The sequence below is a fragment of the Cheilinus undulatus genome, linkage group 11 (assembly GCF_018320785.1).
Source record: "Cheilinus undulatus linkage group 11, ASM1832078v1, whole genome shotgun sequence".
Classification (NCBI taxonomy): domain Eukaryota; kingdom Metazoa; phylum Chordata; class Actinopteri; order Labriformes; family Labridae; genus Cheilinus; species Cheilinus undulatus.
The window spans coordinates 50,772,389-50,794,507 of record NC_054875.1 but is presented as its reverse complement, the minus strand read 5'-3'; the positions used below and the strand labels follow the sequence as shown (position 1 = coordinate 50,794,507).

The 22,119-nt window shown below is 42.7% G+C and overlaps 1 protein-coding gene across 5 annotated transcripts in view; it reads left to right on the top strand.

The window, feature by feature from the left end:
• Nucleotides 1-9,229, top strand: part of rgs19 (regulator of G protein signaling 19) — a 40,004-nt gene extending 30,775 nt beyond the window's left edge. For all 5 annotated transcript variants that reach the window (XM_041798381.1, XM_041798378.1, XM_041798377.1 and 2 more), the window contains 3 exons: nucleotides 448-534; nucleotides 962-1,196; nucleotides 6,749-9,229. In XM_041798381.1, coding sequence (XP_041654315.1) covers nucleotides 448-534; nucleotides 962-1,196; nucleotides 6,749-6,937 — 511 coding nt within the window. In that variant the 3' untranslated portion in view covers nucleotides 6,938-9,229. The remainder of the gene's footprint in view (nucleotides 1-447; nucleotides 535-961; nucleotides 1,197-6,748) is intronic.
• The last annotated feature ends 12,890 nt before the right edge of the window (nucleotides 9,230-22,119 follow it).

Here is a 22,119-nt window from a genome sequence, read left to right as displayed (position 1 = left end):
ATCTGCTCTCAGTCTGCAGGAATACCTGAGCCAGATCTGCTCTCAGTCTGCAGGAATACCTGAGCCAGATCTGCTCTCAGTCTGCAGGAATACCTGAGCCAGATCTGCTCTCAGTCTGCAGACATCCTCAGACAGCAGTCCTACTGTGATTACATCTCTATTCTTCCACAGGGAGCTCATTATTCAGCTCAGCTTCTGTTACACACACTTAACACTTCACACACTCTGAGGCTGCTTATACCTGTAGCTGCTTCCCCCTACTATTATCATAGCTGTGGTTAGAGGTCCTCTAAATGTGGCCCCAACTTCTCTGTGGATGATTGTTAATGTGTTTATGGTTCTGGGAGGGATCGCCCCTCTGTAAGCTGTGGTTTAGTGTGTGTGTTAATGTGTGTTTGTTAATGTGTGTGTGTGAGAGCCACCTCATCATGTCAGTGTCTCCATCAGGAATGAAGAGGAGAGGCGGCGACGAAGCAGGAGGAAGAGAATATCACAGGAGACAAAGATGGAAACCATACCAAACTGTGAAGCTTGGTGAGTCTCAGACACTCAGAGGTCAGTGACAAAGACTAAACTAGAGCTAGAGCCTGGTGGGTTCAGGACTCTGAGGAATCCTGGACCGGGGAGTGACTGGTGGGTAGGGATGGGCAGTAATACGGCAGTAATAATGAATACAGAGCTGTGGGATGAGTGAATATTTATGTCTGTTTCCAGCAGCGGCTCCACTCTCAGTGTGAAGATGCTTTAAGTGTGGACAGAACTGTTAGTGATGGTGGGACAATGAGTGCATACATTACTTCCACAGCTCTGTTCCTGATGGTTACTTCAGCTCCAGCTGGCCCTGCTGGTTCTCTGTGTTACTGTTTCTGCTCATTCTTAATATAAAAACTGACCAAATATAAAGTCAAATCAATAAAATGAGTAAAAATCAAACCCCTCTCTGTCCTGTTTCTTTCCTCAGCACCAAACCCTCAGTGGAGGAGATGCGTCTGTGGTCTCAGTCCTTCGACAAGCTGATGAGGAACCCGGCGGGTCGGAATGTTTTCCGTGAGTTTCTACGGACGGAGTACAGCGAGGAGAACATGCTGTTCTGGCTGGCCTGTGAAGACCTCAAACAGGAAATCAACAAGAGCTCCATCGAAGAGAAAGCACGCTCCATCTACGAGAACTACATCTCCATATTATCGCCAAAAGAGGTCAGATATCCCTCCCTGAGTACCCCAGGTCCACCTCTGTTTCTGAGAACGTGGTCTGAAGAAACTAAGTACATTGAAACTGATGTATGGTGCTGTTGGGGCAGGATGTAATGACAATTACTCTACCAGGTGGATTTATGACTGTCATCATTAGCTCTACTTGTTTTTAGTCAGCTTTCAAACGTGAATTTAAAATTTCCCTGGCAGTGTAGGACAGATGTTCTGCTAATCCCAGCTGAATGACATCTCCTCCATAGATAAATGATGTGATTACAGCTGCAGGAACTTCACTGTTCTCTATTCCTGGAGGGTTCTTCAGTGTTCGTTTTTCAGCGTTTGCAGATTTCAGGCTTGTGTCTTTGTTTGAATTCCTAGATAATGACTTCAGGATGTTGAATCTTCAGTAGATTGTTGCTTTTTCATCGTCTCCCATAACTGGGATGCTTCTAGTTAAGAGGACCACAGTGTGGCATGTTCTCTGGGTTTCCTGTGGTTGTAGCTTCATCTGTGCCCAACTTTAAACTGCTGTACTTCATGTTCTATCCATGGAAAGATGTCCTGAATACCTGTTTTTAGAGCCTGATTTCAAATCTTCTCTGAAGCATCAACAGGCTTAAATTTCCCTGTCAGAGAGCTGTAGTCAGGGCTCTTTATGCTTTTGGTCAATATCATGAAATACCTCCATCCATCCATTCATCTTCTTCCGCTTATCCGAGATCGGGTCACAGGGGCAGCAGCCTAAGCAGGGAGACCCAGACTTTCCTCTCCCCTGCCACTTCGTCCAGCTCTTCTCGGGGGATCCCAAGGCATTCCCAGGCCAGCTGAGCGACATAGTCTGGATGGATGCAAGGATGGATGCATGGATGGATGGATGCATGGATGGATGGATGGATGGATGGATGCATGGATGGATGGATGGATGGATGGATGGATTGATGGATGGATGGATGGATGGATGGATGCATGGATGGATGGATGGATGCATGGATGGATGGATGGATGGATGGATGGATGAATCGATGGATGGATGAATCGATGGATGCATGGATGGATGGATGGATGAATCGATGGATGGATGAATCGATGGATGGATGAATCGATGGATGCATGGATGGATGAATGACAAGTTGAAATTGTTTTATTATTCCATAAAGAGATCTGTCTCTTGAATGAAGGTGTTGTACGGTGGAGCAGTGGTTAGAGTTGTCGCCTCATAGATGCTTCCTGGTCTAAGTCCCTGTCAGTCTGGACCAGGGGGTTTCCATGCTCTCCTTTTGTGTGCCTCTGGCCTCCTCCCCCAGCCTAAAGACATGACTGATGGATAACTGGTGGCTCTAAATTGCCCGTAGGTGTGACTGGACTCTGTCTTGTTGTTGATCTCTGTATACCAGCCCTGTTAAAGACTGGAGACCAGTCTGGGTACCCCGCCTCTCCCCTAACACCTGCTCCAGCCTCACGCGACCCCTGACTGGGATAAGTGGAGTAGTTCATGAATGGATGATAGAAATAGCTGAGCTGTGAGATAGCATGTGAGTTATGTGCTTTCATAAATGAACACATTAACTACCCATGATTAATGCATTAAAGCAGCCATCCTATCTGAAACATCATCAACAGATACTCTAATGGCTGCAGACCTGCATGTACATTTCTGATTCGTTCTAACATTTCTGGGTTAAACTTCAATCAGTCAGCCGTTTTGCACGTGCTCAGTGTTCAAACACTGCTTGATAGATGAGAGTCCTATGGAGGCGGAGAGATTCCGGTTAAACTTAGACCTACTGTAGGCTCTGTGGGAGAACTGGGGGAATCATTGTCTGCTCCTCAGCTATTTTTATCTCTCAGAGTGTTTTAACAGGGAGTTCTTTATTTAGTGGGAGCGCTCCAGGCTTGGCTGCGAGCTCCGCTAGTGTGAGCGTGTTGGCATTTTTAGACACGGCTGTGCGTGTGTGGGTGTGTGTGTGTGTGTGTGTGTACAGTTGTCTGTCGGGGTGTATCTGTGAGTGTACAGTGTGTTAACAGGAAGCTATGAATTGCTGCTCTCATCACCTCCTGGCGGTGGAGGACTTTTATAGGCACGCTCACACACTTCTAGAATAGAGAGACGTCCAGGCCTGTGGGTTTGGCAGAGACGATCCATGGCTGTCTGACCTTGGTGGGACGTCTGTTTCCTCAGTAGGGAACACAAAAGAGAAGTTCCTGCTCTGTAACTCTCTTCTGTGGTTGTGATGAGTCTGATAAGGTTTATTTGAAGACAGATTTCTGATCAATAATCTAGTTAAAGACTAGTGGAGCTGGCCCTGGTATTAATGAGAACTAGAAGTCTATTGATTTTCAACCTGGCTGATTATTGAGGCTGATATTTGGTATTTAGTCTGCATTGGTATCTGCATTTTACTTAACATTTTAAATGTGATCATTTTAACAGCTTCTATCCCACTAATACTTCTTTAATAGTTAATTCCTCTTCATTTAGCCTGATTCAGGTGTAATATGGCTTTGTGGTGTCCTGCATGCATGGCGTCCACAGTAGGCTTGGCGCTTCCTTATGATGGCACCAGCAGGGCAACCAGACACAGTATCACCTGTGCCAACACACCTGTGGCATTCTGCAGCTGCAGCACCTGCATACACACGTGGACAAAATAGTTGGTACCCCTCTGTTGATGAAAGAAAAACCCACAATGGTCACAGAAATAACTTGAATCTGACAAAAGTGATAATAAATAAAAATTCAATGAAAATTAACCAATGAAAATCAGACATTGCTTCTGAACTGTGGTTCAACAGAATTATTTTAAAAAACAAACTCATGAAACAGGCCTGGACAAAAATGATGGTACCCCTAGAAAAGATGTAAAATAATGTGACCACAGGGACATGTTCAACCAAGGTGTGTCCTCTAATTAGCATGTCTAACAAGCATGTTAAAGGTAAAGGCTCTAAGACCATCTCCAAGCAGCCTGATGTTCCTGTGACTACAGTTGACCATATTATTCAGAAATTTAAGATCCACGGGACTGTAGCCAACCTCCCTGGACGTGGCCACAGGAGGAAAATTGATGACAAATCAAAGAGACGGATAATAGGAATGGTAACAAAAGAGCCCAGAACAACCTCCAAAGACATTAAAGGTCAACTCCAAGGTCAAGGTACATCAGTGTCAGATCGCACCATCCGTCGTTGTTTGAGCCAAAGTGGACTTCATAGGAGACGACCAAGGAGGACACCACTGTTGAGAACAAATCATAAAAAAGCCAGACTGGAATTTGCCAAACTGCACGTTGACAAGCCACAAAGCTTCTGGGAGAATGTCCTATGGACAGACCAGACAAAACTGGAACTTTCTGGCAAGGCACATCAGCTCTATGTTCACAGACGCAGAAATGAAGCATACCAAGAAAAGAAGACTGTCCCTGCTGTGAAACATGGAGGAGGCTCTGTTATGTTCTGGGGCTGCTTTGCTGCATCTGGCACAGGGTGTCTTGAATCTGTGCAGGGTACAATGAAATCTCAAGACTATCAAGGTATTCTAGAGAGAAATGTGCAGCCCAGTGTCAGAAAGCTTGGTCTCAGTCACAGGTCATGGGTCTTACAGGATAATGACCCAAACACACAGCTAAAAACACCCAAGAATGGATAAGAGCAAAACACTGGACTATTCTGAAGTGGCCTTCTATGAGCCCTGATCTAAATCCTACTGAACATCTGTGGAAGGAGCTGAAACATGGCGTCTGGAGAAGGCACCCTTCAAACCTGAGACAACTGGAGCAGTTTGCTGATGAGGAGTGGGCCAAAATACCTGCTGAGAGGAGCAGAAGTCTCACTGAGAGTTACAGAAATGGTTTGATTTCAGTGATTGCCTCAAAAGGTTGTGCAACAAAATATTAAGTTAAGGGTACCATCATTTTTGTCCAGGCCTGTTTCATAAGTTTGTTTTTTAAAATAATTCTATTGAACCACAATTTAAAAGCAATGTCTGATTTCCATTGGTTAATTTTCATTGAATTTTTATTTATTATCACTTTTGTCAGATTCAAGTTATTTCTGTGACCATTGTGGGTTTTTCTTTCATTAACAGAGGAGTACCAACTATTTTGTCCACATGTGTATACACCAGTGGTGTGCAAGGGGGGGACCCCCCCCTCGTGGTGCTCAAGTGCTCTCTTGGGAGCCAAAACGTGTGCTAAAGTGCCCTCCTGGTTGGCAAAAAATACTGAACTGCCCCCTTGGCTGGTTAAAACCTGATAAACTGCCCACTTTGGTGGCAAGAGGGCATGTTTAAGTACCCTCCTCGTTGGAAAAACACACTCAACTGCCCTCTTGGAAAAAACACACTAAACTCCAGAAGACCATTAGGACCAAGAAATACTATGAAACATTACTGTTGTAATGACTTTTATGTTGGGCCCTTTTTTGGTCTATATTTATCCAGAACTATATCTACAGAACCAGTTTGGATTATCTGGTGCTAATATGGTGTTAAAATGCACTAGAATACAGGAAATGGCATCTACTTCATTGAAAATGTTCTGGGAGAAGACCCCCAGACCCCCTAGGGATTTATTTATTTATTGCTGTGTGTTCTTCACAGTCCAACGTTGAATCTCCGCAGTTCTTGTGGATGCTGATCCTAACTACAAACTAACTTGAGTAGTCTGTCTAGTTAGTCTGTTTTAAGGATATATAATGTGCCATTTGTTTAACATAGAAACATGTCTAAAGTGCCCTCTTCAGTGGCGAGAACGCGCTGTATGTGCCCTGTTTTTTTCTTTTCGCCTCTGCGCTTGAAAAGGTCTGTGCACGCCACTGATATGCACTGCTCAGCATTAATGAGTACACCGACTTTTAAAGGCAAGGTTTTTATAAATATCTCAATGAACACAAGAACAGTTAGTATTTTGACAAAACTGAGTTTTATAGAAATTTATAGTCACAACATGTAAGTGAGGTTGTACCTACATTAGTTGATGCATAAATGAACACCCCCCCCCCAACAACAGAAAACTCCTACATCTGGTATTCTGTGACCTCTCTGAGTCTTCTGGGCATGGAATGAACCCGTTTGCATCTATCTGCTTCACTGAAGGCATTGGGTGTTTCTCTTAATGCAGTTCCACAAACATTTATCTTCATCACTCCAGAGTCTAGAGTCCCTGTAGTCTTCATTTTTTTTCAGCATGGGCCCTTGCAGGCTTTTCTCTGCACAGGCTTTTCTCTGCACAGGCTTTAAGAGAGGCTTCCTTTCATGCGTGTCATTCCTCTGCAGCGTTCGCCGTATCACAGGAACGTCACCCCAGTTTGGCTTTCTGCTCCTTTTGCTTCCTGCAGTGAACTTGGATGGTGAATTTCTTCAGCCCCAGGGTTTCATGGAGTGGGAATTCTTCCTGGTGTTTTTAGTGCAAAAACAATGATCATAAAGCATAAAAAGATATTTATCAAGTTTGTGACAGAAGTCCTGACAGTGATCTTCTTCTGCTGGAATATTAAGGTGAAATTAAATCAGATATTAGTTGTGTGATTTTTCTAAACTAGACTCACTTTCTCTCCAGGTGAGTCTGGACGCCCGGGTTCGAGAGGTGATCAACAGGAAGATGCAGGATCCGTCGCCTCACACGTTTGAAGACGCACAGCTCCAGATCTACACGCTGATGCACAGGGACTCCTACCCACGATTCCTCTCCTCCAACATCTACAAGTCACTGGTTCATGGAAGCTCACGTACCTCCTCTGAGTCCTAGTCCCACTCAGCCTTCTTCTGTCACGCACTCAAAGAATTGATTCCAGATCGTTTCATCCCCTCATCCTCCAGCGTCCTGAGAATGATCTGACTCGTCCTCATTCAGTTCTTCTTTTCTCTGAATGAAGAATCTTCCAGATCTTCCTCTCTCCATGTTCCACACATTTCTGTCTCCTCTCCTGTCTTCTCTGCTCTCTTTATTTCAGTCTCATCACATCTCTCCGTCTGTTTCTAGTTGATTTGTTCGGTTTCCTTTGTCACTATTAGGCAAACGTCCAGAGGAGTGTCATGGGTTACAAAATAAGGATGGGTTTTTAAGTGGAAACAAATTTCTCAGCATTTAGCTGAGAGTTCTAGCACTCATCCTACCAGTATTTCTGAACGTTATGTGCAGGAGTCTATCTGCAACTTTTAGGAAGAATCCTCCTCTGTCTCTAGGAGATAAAGAGGTATGGAAATTAAATATATCAGTTTAAAAATGTGGTGTTGTGCCAACCCTAGAGGCCAGAAGAGCCTCTGTCACCGCTAACAGAGGGCTCTCAGTCAGTACAGTAATTAGAGATGGCGTCAAAGGCTGCAGGGAAACCTAACCTCTATTTTCCACAAACCTGGCTGCACCGCGCTCTGACACACTGGAAGCATGTGGAGAGTGTTGAGCATCGCCGTACAGCCCTGAGCGGTCTGAGAGGGCTGAGACCGGGCAGAGCTGTGGGTTCATGCTGGAAGAGGATTTCAACAGCAGATTATCTGGTGTTTTTGGGGTTGACCGTTCGTTTCAATATGATTCCATGATTTTATTGCTTCCACCATAGGTTAGTAGATTATGAAGTTAAAATCTTGTTTTTTCTACCAAGGATGCATGGTTTCATCTGTATCCTTGCCAATGGTGCCATGACCCACTGACCTCCTGATGACCTTTAGCTTGTGCTGCAGGATGAGGTGTGATGTTAATATAGTGTTGATTTACCACCAGGAGTCTGTTCTTGTGTTTTATCTTGAGGTTGTCTGGCTTCTTTCTGTTCGGTCTGCTCTACGTGGGTTGATGCCGTTTGCAGCGGCCATTGCAAAAAATGCTCTGATTGTCTACGGGAGTGATTTCCTTCATGGGTGGATCACGCTGCAGCAGTGTTAACCCTTCTGCCCTCCTCAAATTTACTACCCTCTGGACACCTTCAAAGCAAAAATGGACACGTACAGAAAAACTGCCATTAAATCCCCATACATCTATATTTTTTTCTACTTTTTATCATAATGATCACAATATGATCACAAATTAAAAAAAACAAATGTTGAGAAAAATGGCCAAACATGCCCCAGGAGGGCACAAGGGTTAAGGCAGAACCTTCCCACCAGCATTCAGGGGTTTTAGTGTTACCAGAGTCTAGCCTGGCTGCTGATGGAGGTTCTAAACCAGCACCAACACTGAGTTTTAGAATAGTTGAAGAACCAAGGCCAGCATCTTATTCTACTCATTGATCATGTTTTGGCTGGTTCTATTAAAATAAACTCACTGGCTCCTCCTAGAGCATTAAACCTCGTCCTATAGTCTCCACATGGTTAAAAAGATTCTAACTTGACTAGATGAATGTGGCCAACACTGCTATGAAAGGCTACTTTTATATTTTTAAAGTGTTGGTCTCTAAGTTTCATCTTAAGCTGTGACAAAGTTGAAGCACTGAGAGGAAGACTAGATTCAACAAACTCTAGTCACATCCTGTTCTTCAGAATAGCTGCTCCTCTAAAACATCTGATCCTCCTCTACTCTCTGATATTCTTCTTTCTCACCAGCTCTCACCTGTTCTGCTTTCACCCCTGTAGTTTCTTCTTTCTCTCTTTTTATCAATGACATGTTCATTCATTGGTTGGTGGAGATGTTCTGATAATTTGGGAGATTTTAATGCATTTCAGTGAGAGGAGTAAACTTCAGTGCCATGGATTCTAACAGGATTTTTACCCTTTTTTAACATTCAGGAGCCTGTTGATGTTGGATTTTTGTGACTTGGAGCCACCTCATAGCCTTGTAGTTCATCTACGGTTGCCTTTACTGGAGGACTGATGAAAGGCTCAAAGACTGATCATCACTTCTGTCTCTTTAAACTGGAAAACACAGGGTGCTCCCTCCATCCCTCACCACTTCTACATTTGATATTTTTGTTATTTATCTTTGTTGGATCAATCACTTCACTCCTGTGACTAACTAAAGAACGAACGGATGGATGGATGGATGGATGATGGATGGATGGATGATGGATGGATGGATGGATGGAAAATGGATGGATTATGGATGGATGCATGGATGGATGGATGGATGGATGGATGGATGGATGCATGGATGGACGGATGGATGGATGGATGCATGGATGATGGATGGATGGATGCATGGATGGATGGATGCATGGATGGACGGATGGATGGATGGATGCATAGATGATGGATGGATGGATGGATGGATGCATGGATGGATGGATGCATGGATGGACGGATGGATGGATGGATGGATGGATGGATGGATGGATGGATGGATGGATGGATGGATGGATGCATGGATGGATGGATGCATGGATGATGGATGCATGGATGGATGGATGGATGGATGGATGGATGGATGGATGGATGGATGGATGCATGGATGGATGGATGCATGGATGATGGATGCATGGATGGATGGATGGATGGATGGACGGATGGATGCATGGATGGATGGATGGATGCATGGATGGTAGGATGCATGGATGGATGGATGCATGGATGGATGGATGCATGGATGGATGGATGGATGGGTGCATGGATGGATGGATGGATGCTTGGATGGATGGATGCATGGATGGATGGATGGATGGATGCCACTTCCCTCTGACTACTGATTTACAGACACACCAGACGTCTATTTTTGAAGAGAAAACTAAAAGTGTTGATTTTTCTTCATTTGCTTTCTCCCACTCTCTCCTTCCTGGAGTTTTTAAATGTGAGGAGGATTCCTCTGAGACTGTACTGATCCCCACAAACACAAGAACTACACCGTAACCACACACACACACACACACACACACACACCCACACACACACACAGGGGCAATAATACACTGGAGTTTGGAAACACCACACACACACACATACACACACATGAACAAACTCACCTGTGTGACTGTCGTTGAGCAGATCTTTCACTGTCAGGCCTGAAGCTGCAGCAGGAGTCTGTGCTGATGGGTGACTGAGATTCTACTGGACTACAGAGCCATTAATGATCGCTTTTATAATCCATCAATGGCACCAAGATTCTGTTTGCTTCATTATCAAGGAAAATACAGAGAATAATGAGAGTTTGGATGAGTTTACTTCTTTAAACATGCATTAAAAAAAATCTGTGGTTTTTACAGTACCGCTTTCAAAATAATTTAACATTTTCTAAAAAGTAAAACTTTCCTTTATTGAACATGAAGATTCTTCTTAAATGTCAGTTTACTGTAGTAAACTCAGAGACTTTTCTGCAGATTTTTGACTAAAACCCCTACAGCAAAACTAAATACTAAAATTATTATGGCCTTTATGCAGTTATGTCATTACACAGCCTAAGATTGTGATTGCAGTTAGAGTAATTATGCAGCACTAATTCTGTCTGAACCATGATGCAATATAATATAATATAATATAATATAATATAATATAATATATAAAATTACATTATATATTGTATTGTATTGTATATTACAGTATAATATAATAACACATAACAGAATATAATAATTAGTGCTTTCAACTAAATTTTTTAATTAATTAAAGATTAAAAATTGTAATTGAGATTAGTTGCAGTCTAATAATCGTTCAAATATAATCTCAGAATAATCTCAGAATTTCCATCATTAATCACGATTAATCGCTTCCTTTTCCCAGTATTTTTCATTTCAAACTATTTTATGTAATTTAGATTTTTGTTCTTTTTTAAATTGAAGGGTGACTGACTTCCTGTTTACATTCAGACCTGCTTTTACGTGCAGCTTTAAGATTATAACATGATTTTAACTAGGGACCGATCCGATCTAATATCGGTATCAGGTCCGATATGGACCTGATCCTTCTGCCCTCCTCAAATTTAACACCCTCTGGACACCTTCGAGGCAAAAATGTACACGTACAGAAAAACCGCTTTTAAATCAGCATACATATATATATATTTAAACCTTTTTTAATGAATCACTTTAACAACTTCAGACCTGCTCAAAACTAAATAAAGTTAGGACTGTCTGAGTTAAAATATCTGCAGCTGCCTATTAAGGCTATCCACACTGCTGTCACAGTCAGCAGACAACAGGGGGCGCCACAGCAGTTAGGGTGGCCACCACAGGGTGAACCTTTCTCAACGTAGATCAGGGGTGTCAAACTCAGTCACAGCAGAGGCCGGATTCTGGATTTAGGTCTAACCTGAGGGCCCAACAGGGTCAAGATTATCCATAACTGCCAACCTCATTTTCACCAGTAATAGAATATGAAAAAAAAAAACAACACAGCACTGATGATAAATCATCTAGAAATTCAAAAAGTAAAAATGATACGTTTAAAGGCTCAAATCTGAGATAAAGATTCCAATTTATTAGTTCAAAAGATCAGAACACGATATTAGAAATAGAAAAATAATGTTTTTAAAGAGCAAATATATGAGGAGAAAGATGAAATCATAAGTTTGAAAGGTATGATGTCAAATTTGAAATCATGAGTTTAAAAGTCAAATATTTAAAATTTTAAATTGTGAGTCTGACAGTTCAAAATATGGGATTAAAAAGCAAAAATTAGGAGTTGAAAATGTCAGAATATGAGCTAGAATTCAAAATGATGACTTAAAATGTTAAAATTATGACTTTAATTCAAAATTGGGAGTGTAAAAAGTCAAAATATGATATAAAAAGTAAATATTATTAATTTAAAATATCAAAATATGGGATTAAAAAGCCAAAGTAAGGAGATGAAAAGGTCAAAATATGACTTAAAGTTTGAAATTGTGAATCTAAAAGATAAAAATGTAACTTATAAAGTCCCAATTATGAGTTGAAAAGTCATAATTGGGACTTTATAATCGTTCCACGGGCCGGATTTGGCCCCTGGGCCTTGAGTTTGACACCTGTGATGTAGATGTTCATTTTTGAAAAAGAATGCACATTTACTGAAAAAATGGCGGGGAAATGTATTCTTTTCTAGCGGCTCTTAAATATATCTCCAAAAACGAATCTAAAAACTCTGATATGAGCTCAGACCTAGAGATAAGAACAGCTGGAACGTTCCTCTGCTCAGTTAAACACCAGAGAAGCAGAGAACAGTTACAACAGTACGACCTTTGAACTGCAGTAGTAACGTCAGAAAGGACCAAAGTGAATAAAAAGTCCTCCGTCTTCTCTAAAGATCTGGAAGTTTCCAACAGGAAGTGAAAGATGTCCTGAGCACAGTCACACTGACGTACAGACTCACACACTGACACCGGGGTGGCCTACCTGGGCGCTGCTGCTGCTGCTGACCTCTGCCTCTGTGACCTCTCACCGTCGACCTCACCACTGTTCGCCGCCCGCTCAGACGCCTGTTCCTGATTGGCTCCAGGAGGCTGCAGGGCTGAACTGTGGTTGGTCAATTCAGGAAGGAGGTGGGAGGAAATCCCAGGTGCAAAAAAGTATATATAGATAAATAAATGAAAACAAACTAATAGAAAAGAAAAAACTGATGATGTTATGTGAAATGGGACGCTTACACCCAGTGCGTCATGGGAAATGTAGTTTGAGGAAAACAAATGTTTTGTAGTTGTCTGCTGGAGACGACAGATTTTAAAGAGATGCCTCAGTCCTACCAGACTGCTCTCAGATTGCATTTATCTTAGTATTGTTAATGTTATTTATTTTATATTTTGTTAAAACTGTGATTTTAATTGTACATATATAAACAGAAAGCCTTGAACATCCAATCAGAAGCTGCCTCCTCTGTTCCGTGTCTGTGTCGTCTCCACAGAGAGTTTAGCTCAGACCGCCAGCCTCTGACCCCCCGTCTCTGGTAGGAGACGGCGTCTTCCCGCCGTGACGGCTGCATTTTCACCAGGCTGGATCAACCATCAGGCTGCATCGTTTTCCAAGGCTGTTCCCAGGCCGGCTGGGTTCCCAGTCCACTCCAGGATCCAGAACCTGACATAAAGAGGACCCAGAGCAGATTAATGCTGGCAGACTGACAGTCCAGCTGAACAGGCTCCTCCTCTTCCTCATCAGCACGAATACTGTCACAGAGTTCCTGCCCTTCACCTCCCACCGTTATCACCTGGACTGCACGGCCAGGTGATGATTTTATACACCTGTGGCAGCAGAGACAGTCCCCAATACTCCAGCATTCATTGTCCTTTAAAGCAGGGGTTCTCAACGTAGGGGTCGGGACCCCATTTGGGGTCGTGAGACACTGAGAGGGGGTCTCCAGATGCCTTAAAGAAAACAAGAACATTTTTTAATTACACTGTTGCCACTTACACCAATGTTGCCCAATTTTAACCCGTTTTTATCACTTTTACCATCAATTTTAACACATTTTCACAACTTAAAACCCATTTTTGACAATTTTAAACCCTTTCTGCCTGTTTTTGCCCCATTGTTACTATTAAGCCCTCTTTACGCCACATTTCACAGTCTATGTCCATTTTTGCCAGTTCATGACTTTTTCTGCCTCAGCTAACTTTTTTGAGTTTATATCAATTTTCATCCCATTCCACCAAATTTTCACCTATTTTTGCCACTTTAAAGCCATTTCAGCCACTTTCGTACCGCGTAATAATCCCTTTCTGTCACTTTAATGCATTTTTGTCATTTTTGTTTTGTTTGTTTGTTTGTTTTTTTTTTTTTGCCACTTTTGTTGAATTTTTGGCATTTCTAGTTTCACCTCCTTTCCCACCATTTTTTGCCATTGTTAACACATTTTAGCAATTTTTAACATGTTTTAATTCAGTTTTTAACAAAAGAATCGCTTTTAAGAGGGCTACCTACTAGAAAAATGAATTAAAATGTGTTTCATGATAAGAGTGGTTATTATTCAGGGTAAAGAAAAAATATCACAGCTTAACTGTACAATGGACCAGGATTTGGCTGGACCCCTAAAGCTCTCCCATTTTACCCCCCTATTGGGCAGCCTTGTGTCCACATGACTGTTGTAGAATGTTCATGTCTGTGTTCATCCACCTTCAGGTCCACTGGGGGTCCCCAGTATCTGGCTCCTTAATTTTGGGGGTCCCCGGTATCTGGCTCCTTAATTTTGGGGGTCCCCGGTATCTGGCACCTTTATTTTGGGGGTCCCCGGTATCTGGCTCCTTAATTTTGGGGGTCCCCGGTATCTGGCTCCTTTATTTTGGGGGTCCCTGGTTCCTGGCACCTTTCTTTTGGGGGACCCTGGTCTCAGCTTCTTTATTCTGGGGGTCCCTGGTCTCAGGCTCCTTTATTTGCGGGGTCCCTGGTCTCAGGCTCCTTTATTTTGGGGGTCCCTGGTTCCTGGCACCTTTATTCTGGGGGTCCCTGGTCTCAGGCTCCTTTATTTGCGGGGTCCCTGGTCTCAGGCTCCTTCATTTTGGGGGTCCCTGGTTCCTGGCACCTTTATTCTGGGGGTCCCTGGTCTCAGGCTCCTTTATTTTGGGGGACCCTGGTCTCAGGCTCCTTTATTCTCAGGGTCCCTGGTCTCAGGCTCCTTTATTCTGGGGGTCCCTGGTCTCAGGCTCCTTTATTCTCAGGGTCCCTGGTCTCAGGCTCCTTTATTCTGGGGGTCCCTGGTCTCAGGCTCCTTTATTTTGGGGGACCCTGGTCTCAGGCACCTTTATTTTGGGGACCCTGGTATCAGGCACCTTTATTTTGGGGGACCCTGGTCTCAGGCACCTTTATTTTGGGGACCCTGGTATCAGGCACCTTTATTTTGGGGACCCTGGTCTCAGGCACCTTTATTTTGGGGGACCCTGGTCTCAGGCACCTTTATTTTGGGGACCCTGGTCTCAGGCACCTTTATTTTGGGGGACCCTGATCTCTGGCACCTTTATTTTGGGGACCCTGGTCTCAGGCACCTTTATTTTGGGGACCCTGGTCTCAGGCACCTTTATTTTGGGGACCCTGGTCTCAGGCACCTTTATTTTGGGGACCCTGGTCTCAGGCACCTTTATTTTGGGGACCCTGGTCTCAGGCACCTTTATTTTGGGGGACCCTGATCTCTGGCACCTTTATTTTGGGGACCCTGGTCTCAGGCACCTTTATTTTGGGGGACCCTAGTCTCAGGCACCTTTATTTTGGGGACCCTGGTCTCAGGCACCTTTATTTTGGGGACCCTGGTCTCAGGCACCTTTTTTTTGGGGACCCTGGTCCCTGGCATCTTTATTTTGGGGGACCCTAGTCTCAGGCACCTTTATTTTGGGGACCCTGGTCTCAGGCACCTTTATTTTGGGGACCCTGGTATCAGGCACCTTTATTTTGGGGACCCTGGTCTCAGGCACCTTTTATTTTGGGGGACCCTAGTCTCAGGCACCTTTTTTTTGGGGACCCTGGTCCCTGGCACCTTTATTTTGGGGTCCCTGGTCTCAGGCACCTTAATTTTGGGGATCCTGGTCTCAGGCACCTTTATTTTTGGGACCCTGGTCTCAGGCACCTTTATTTTGGGGTCCCTGGTCTCAGGCTCCTTCATTTTGGGGGTCCCTGGTTCCTGGCACCTTTATTCTGGGGGTCCCTGGTCTCAGGCTCCTTTATTTTGGGGGACCCTGGTCTCAGGCTCCTTTATTCTCAGGGTCCCTGGTCTCAGGCTCCTTTATTCTGGGGGTCCCTGGTCTCAGGCTCCTTTATTCTCAGGGTCCCTGGTCTCAGGCTCCTTTATTCTGGGGGTCCCTGGTCTCAGGCTCCTTTATTTTGGGGGACCCTGGTCTCAGGCACCTTTATTTTGGGGACCCTGGTATCAGGCACCTTTATTTTGGGGGACCCTGGTCTCAGGCACCTTAATTCTCTGGGTCCCTGGTCTCAGGCTCCTTTATTCTGGGGGTCCCTGGTCTCAGGCTCCTTTATTTTGGGGGACCCTGGTCTCAGGCACCTTTATTTTGGGGACCCTGGTCTCAGGCACCTTTATTTTGGGGGACCCTGATCTCTGGCACCTTTATTTTGGGGACCCTGGTCTCAGGCACCTTTATTTTGGGGGACCCTAGTCTCAGGCACCTTTATTTTGGGGACCCTGGTCTCAGGCACCTTTATTTTGGGGACCCTGGTCTCAGGCACCTTTATTTTGGGGACCCTGGTATCAGGCACCTTTATTTTGGGGACGCTGGTCTCAGGCACCTTTATTTTGGGGGACCCTAGTCTCAGGCACCTTTATTTTGGGGACCCTGGTCTCAGGCACCTTTATTTTGGGGACCCTGGTATCAGGCACCTTTATTTTGGGGACGCTGGTCTCAGGCACCTTTATTTTGGGGGACCCTAGTCTCAGGCACCTTTATTTTGGGGGACCCTGGTCTCAGGCACCTTTTTTTTGGGGACCCTGGTCCCTGGCACCTTTATTTTGGGGGACCCTAGTCTCAGGCACCTTTATTTTGGGGACCCTGGTCTCAGGCACCTTTATTTTGGGGACCCTGGTATCAGGCACCTTTATTTTGGGGACCCTGGTCTCAGGCACCTTTTATTTTGGGGGACCCTAGTCTCAGGCACCTTTTTTTTGGGGACCCTGGTCCCTGGCACCTTTATTTTGGGGTCCCTGGTCTCAGGCACCTTAATTTTGGGGATCCTGGTCTCAGGCACCTTTATTTTTGGGACCCTGGTCTCAGGCACCTTTATTTTGGGGACCCTGGTCTCAGGCACCTTTATTTTGGGGACCCTGGTCTCAGGCACCTTTATTTTGGGGACCCTGGTCTCAGGCACCTTTATTTTGGGGACCCTGGTCTCAGGCACCTTTATTTTGGGGGACCCTGGTCTCAGGCACCTTTTTTTTGGGGACCCTGGTCCCTGGCACCTTAATTTGGGGGACCCTCGTCACAGCCACCTTTATTTTGGGGACCCTGGTCTCAGGCACCTTTATTTTGGGGACCCTGGTCTCAGGCACCTTTTTTTTGGGGACCCTGGTCCCTGGCATCTTTATTTTGGGGGACCCTAGTCTCAGGCACCTTTATTTTGGGGACCCTGGTCTCAGGCACCTTTATTTTGGGGACCCTGGTCTCAGGCACCTTTATTTTGGGGACCCTGGTCTCAGGCACCTTTATTTTGGGGACCCTGGTCTCAGGCACCTTTATTTTGGGGACCCTGGTCTCAGGCACCTTTATTTTGGGGTCCCTGGTCTCAGGCACGTTAATTTTGGGGGTCCTGGTCTCCGGCGCCTTTATTTTGGGGGTCTCTGGTCTCCGAGGCCTTTATTTTGGGGGTCTCTGGTCTCCGGCGCCTTTATTTTGGGGGTCTCTGGTCTCCGAGGCCTTTATTTTGGGGGTCTCTGGTCTCAGGCACCTTTATTTTGGAGGTCTCTGGTCTCCGGCGCCGTTATTTTGGGTGTCTTTGGTCTCCGGCGCCTTTATTTTGGGGGTCTCTGGTCTCCGAGGCCTTTATTTTGGGGGTCTCTGGTCTCCGGCGCCTTTATTTTGGAGGTCTCTGGTCTCCGGCGCCTTTATTTTGGAGGTCTCTGGTCTCAGGCACCTTTATTTTGGGGTCCCTGGTCTCAGGCACCTTTATTTTGGGGACCCTGGTCTCAGGCACCTTTATTTTGGGGTCCCTGGTCTCAGGCACCTTTATTTTGGGGACCCTGGTCTCAGGCACCTTTATTTTTGGACCCTGGTCTCAGGCACCTTTATTTTGGGGTCCCTGGTCTCAGGCACCTTTATTTTTGGACCCTGGTCTCAGGCACCTTTATTTTGGGGTCCCTGGTCTCAGGCACAACCCCTGCTCTAAGAGACGTTCAGGTTCCTGCTGAGACTCTGAGACCCTCTTCTCTTCCCCAGCCAGCCTGGATCAGTCAGTATAAACCGGTCTTGGTCGTTCCAGTTTTCCAGATGCTGCTGGAGGTGCAAGCGTGTTGACGGAGGTGATGAAGAGCGGCGAGAAAGCGGAGAAGCTCCTGTTGTGTTTGTTGTGGAAACACGGCCGAGCTCTTTCCATACATGACCATGGGAGAGAGAGAGGGAGACGCAGATGACACCTGGCCCCGCACGCCGTTCTCCCTCTGGATGGAAAACAGACGTTTAGACAGAACGCAGGGCCGCCGATCAGAGGGAGACGTGGTTACTCAAAGCAAACAGATAACAGAGCATTTCACTTCCTGTTTCTCTCATTTTAACCTTATTTGGTTCACACTTCAGCCTGAGAGGCAAAGTCACAGACCAGGTTCAACAAAAAGGAATTTCTATCTAAAGACAGAGAATAGATTCAAAAACAAACCAGAATTAAAAGGACCAACTTTAGCTGACTAACTTTAGTCTGGTTCTTCGAGAATGTCCTGATTTCTAGGAATTATATTCAGATTTGTCCACTAGGAGCAGCTCTGTAAATGACTCAGTTTTGCACTCATTTCTTATTCGCTAGTCCTCTCAGGCTCAGTCAGGACGGATGGGGACCGTCGGTGAACAGACATTTCCAGGTCTCTCCAGAGAGGAAGGGTTCAGGTCAGGGTTCTGGTCCCTCTAGGACAGTGGTTCTCAACCTTGGGGTCGTGACCCCCATCGGGGTCGCGAAACACTCTGAGGGGGTCACCACATGCCTTTAAAATACTACGAAAGTTTTTTCAAATTGCACTGTTACCACTTTACACCAATGTAACCAGATATCAAACCATTTTTTCATTACTTTTTAACACCAATTTCAGCACATTTTTGCCTCTTAAAACCCATTTTTTCCATTTTAAACCCTTTCCATCACTTTTTTCTGCCTGTTTTTGCCTCTTCTAAACTGACTCTTGCTACTTTCTTCCTTTTGTTGTCTCTGTTGATTCATTATTGCCTCTATCAGTCACTTTTTACAATCTTTTTTGCCCACTTTAACCACAGCTAACCCATTTTTGCCCGTTTATATCACCTTTTCATCCAATTCCACCTGATTTCCACCAATTTTTTGCACTTTAAAGCCATTTCATCCTTTTTTAAGCCCCTCTTACCACTTTCTGTGCCCAATTTTCCATTTTAACCCAAATATGTTCTTTAGAGATCTAATTCCTCCCCATTTTCCCTGGTTTTTTTGCCATTATTAACCAATATGAGCAATTTTTAATCCATTTCAATTATGTTTTCAACAAAAGTTATTTCCATTTAAAGAAGGCTATTTACTACACAAATGAATAAATAATGATATTCCACAGAAAGTTCAGGAGTGTTAGATTTTTGGTGTTGGTCACATTTTAGCCAGTGTAGAGTTAATTTTACTCTGACAGAGTTAAATCTCTTAATATTTACTCTCAGGTGCAAAAAAGTTGGAGTTAAAAATGGGAGTAAAACTGAGGAGTCTGTCAGTAAAATCTGTAGGTGTCACTGCAGCATTTTTAAATATATATATATATATATATATATATATATATATAGGTCTTCTATATATATATATCTATGTTTTTAACTCTTAACTGTTCATTCTGAACTCTCAACCTGGATGTAACCTCCAGTCTATGGATGTGACCTCCAGTCTATGGATGTGACCTCCAGTCTGTGGATGTGACCTCCAGTCTATGGATGTGACCTCCAGTCTGTGGATGTGACCTCCAGTCTGTGGATGTGACCTCCAGTCTGTGGATGTGACCTCCAGTCTGTGGATGTGACCTCCAGTCTACGGATGTGACCTCCAGTCTATGGATGTGACCTCCAGTCTATGGATGTGACCATAGATATCTACAGAACACTAGATACGCCAGCGCGCTGTAGCAGCCCGCTAACCAACGTGCCTACGTGGCAGCCATCCAGCGCGCTGTAGCAGCCCGCTAACCAACGTGCCTACGTGGCAGCCATCTTGGCAGGTGCGACGTTCTCATTAAAGGCAATGCATGTACATTGAAAATAAATCATAACTTGCTCATTTCTCAACCGATTTCCATGTGGTTTGCTTTATTGTCAACGTCAAAACGTGCTATTAATACAGAACATTTGATTAAAAAAAAAAAAAAAAAAAAACAGAGAGGGCTTTCTACCAATGCAGCGTACAATTTTAGTTATTTTACTCTGTAAGTCCAGAGGTCTGGGAATCTTTTATGTTTAGCCATTATATATTTACAAATGTATATACATAGACATATAGTTGTATGTATAAAAATAGAAAGATAAAGATATACATATATAGAAAATATGTTCTTAGATTGAAAGATTTAATTGTAAAGGTAATCAAATAATCATTTCTATTAATTTATTTGTCTCTCTCTCTCCTCTTTATCTCTCTCTCTATGTTAATAGAAACAAACACACTGTGGAGATAGAATAGAGTTGATTGCCCTTTGTACAAGTTAGAAACAGGTACATTGAAATTGTTGTGTGTCACTGATTAAACAGTAACACTTCACTTCACCTTGGACTTAAATAACGTATATAACTATACATATAACTATAACGTATATAACTATACATACAACTATAACGTATATATAGCTATACATACAACTATAACGTATATAACTATACATACAACTATAACGTATATAGCTATACATACAACTATAACGTATATAACTATACATACAACTATAACGTATATAACTATACATACAACTATAACGTATATAGCTATACATACAACTATAACGTATATAACTATACATACAACTATAACGAATATAACTATACATATAACTATAACGTATACAACTATACATATAACTATAACGTATATAGCTATACATATAACTATAACGTATATAACTATACATATAACTATAACGTATATAACTATACATACAACTATAACGTATATAACTATACATACAACTATAACGTATATAACTGTAACGTATATAACTATACATATAACTATAACGTATATAACTATACATACAACTATAACGTATATAACTATACATACAACTATAACGTATATAACTATACATACAACTATAACGTATATAACTATAACGTATATAACTATACATATACTATAACGTATATAACTATACATATAACATAACGTATATAACTATACATATACTATAATGTGAATAACTACACATATAGCTATAACGTATACACCTATACACATAACTATAATATATATAACTATACATATACTATAACTTGAATAACTATACACATAGTATAACGTATATAACTATACATATAGCTACGACGTATATAACTATACATATAGCTATAACGTATATAACTATACATATAACTATAACGTATATAACTATACATATAACTATAACGTATATAACTATACATACAACTATAACGTATATAACTATACATACAACTATAACGTATATAACTATAACGTATATAACTATACATATAACTATAACGTATATAACTATACATACAACTATAACGTATATAACTATAACGTATATAGCTATACATATAACTATAACGTATATAACTATACATACAACTATAACGTATATAACTATAACGTATATAGCTATACATATAACTATAACGTATATAACTATACATACAACTATAACGTATATAACTATACATACAACTATAACGTATATAACTATAACGTATATAACTATACATATAACTATAACGTATATAACTATACATACAACTATAACGTATATAACTATACATATAACTATAACGTATATAACTATACATATAACTATAACGTATATAACTATACATATAACTATAACGTATATAACTATACATATAACTATAACGTATATAACTTGACTACTACTAATAGTAGTGGTAGTACACCACCCACTGCTGCTGATACTGGTAATACTATTACAGATGCTGGTGCTACTTGTACGGCTCTAAAGGCTTTTTATACTACTGCTGCTGATGTACATCTATACTACAGCTACTACTGATCGTCTGGTATTTAGCTGTCAAGCTGCTAGCTCGCGTTAGTGTGTTGCTGGTAGCCAGGTAGTTACTGAAGCTCTCAACAAGATTTAATAATGAAAAAAGAGCCAAAAACTATTTTTTATCTATGAAAGATTATTTCCAGTGTCCTTGTTTCAACGGTGTAGTGTGCAACCGTATGCAGCACAGTGTGCAGGCATCCTTGTTTTAGTTTTGGTGCCATCTACAACCAC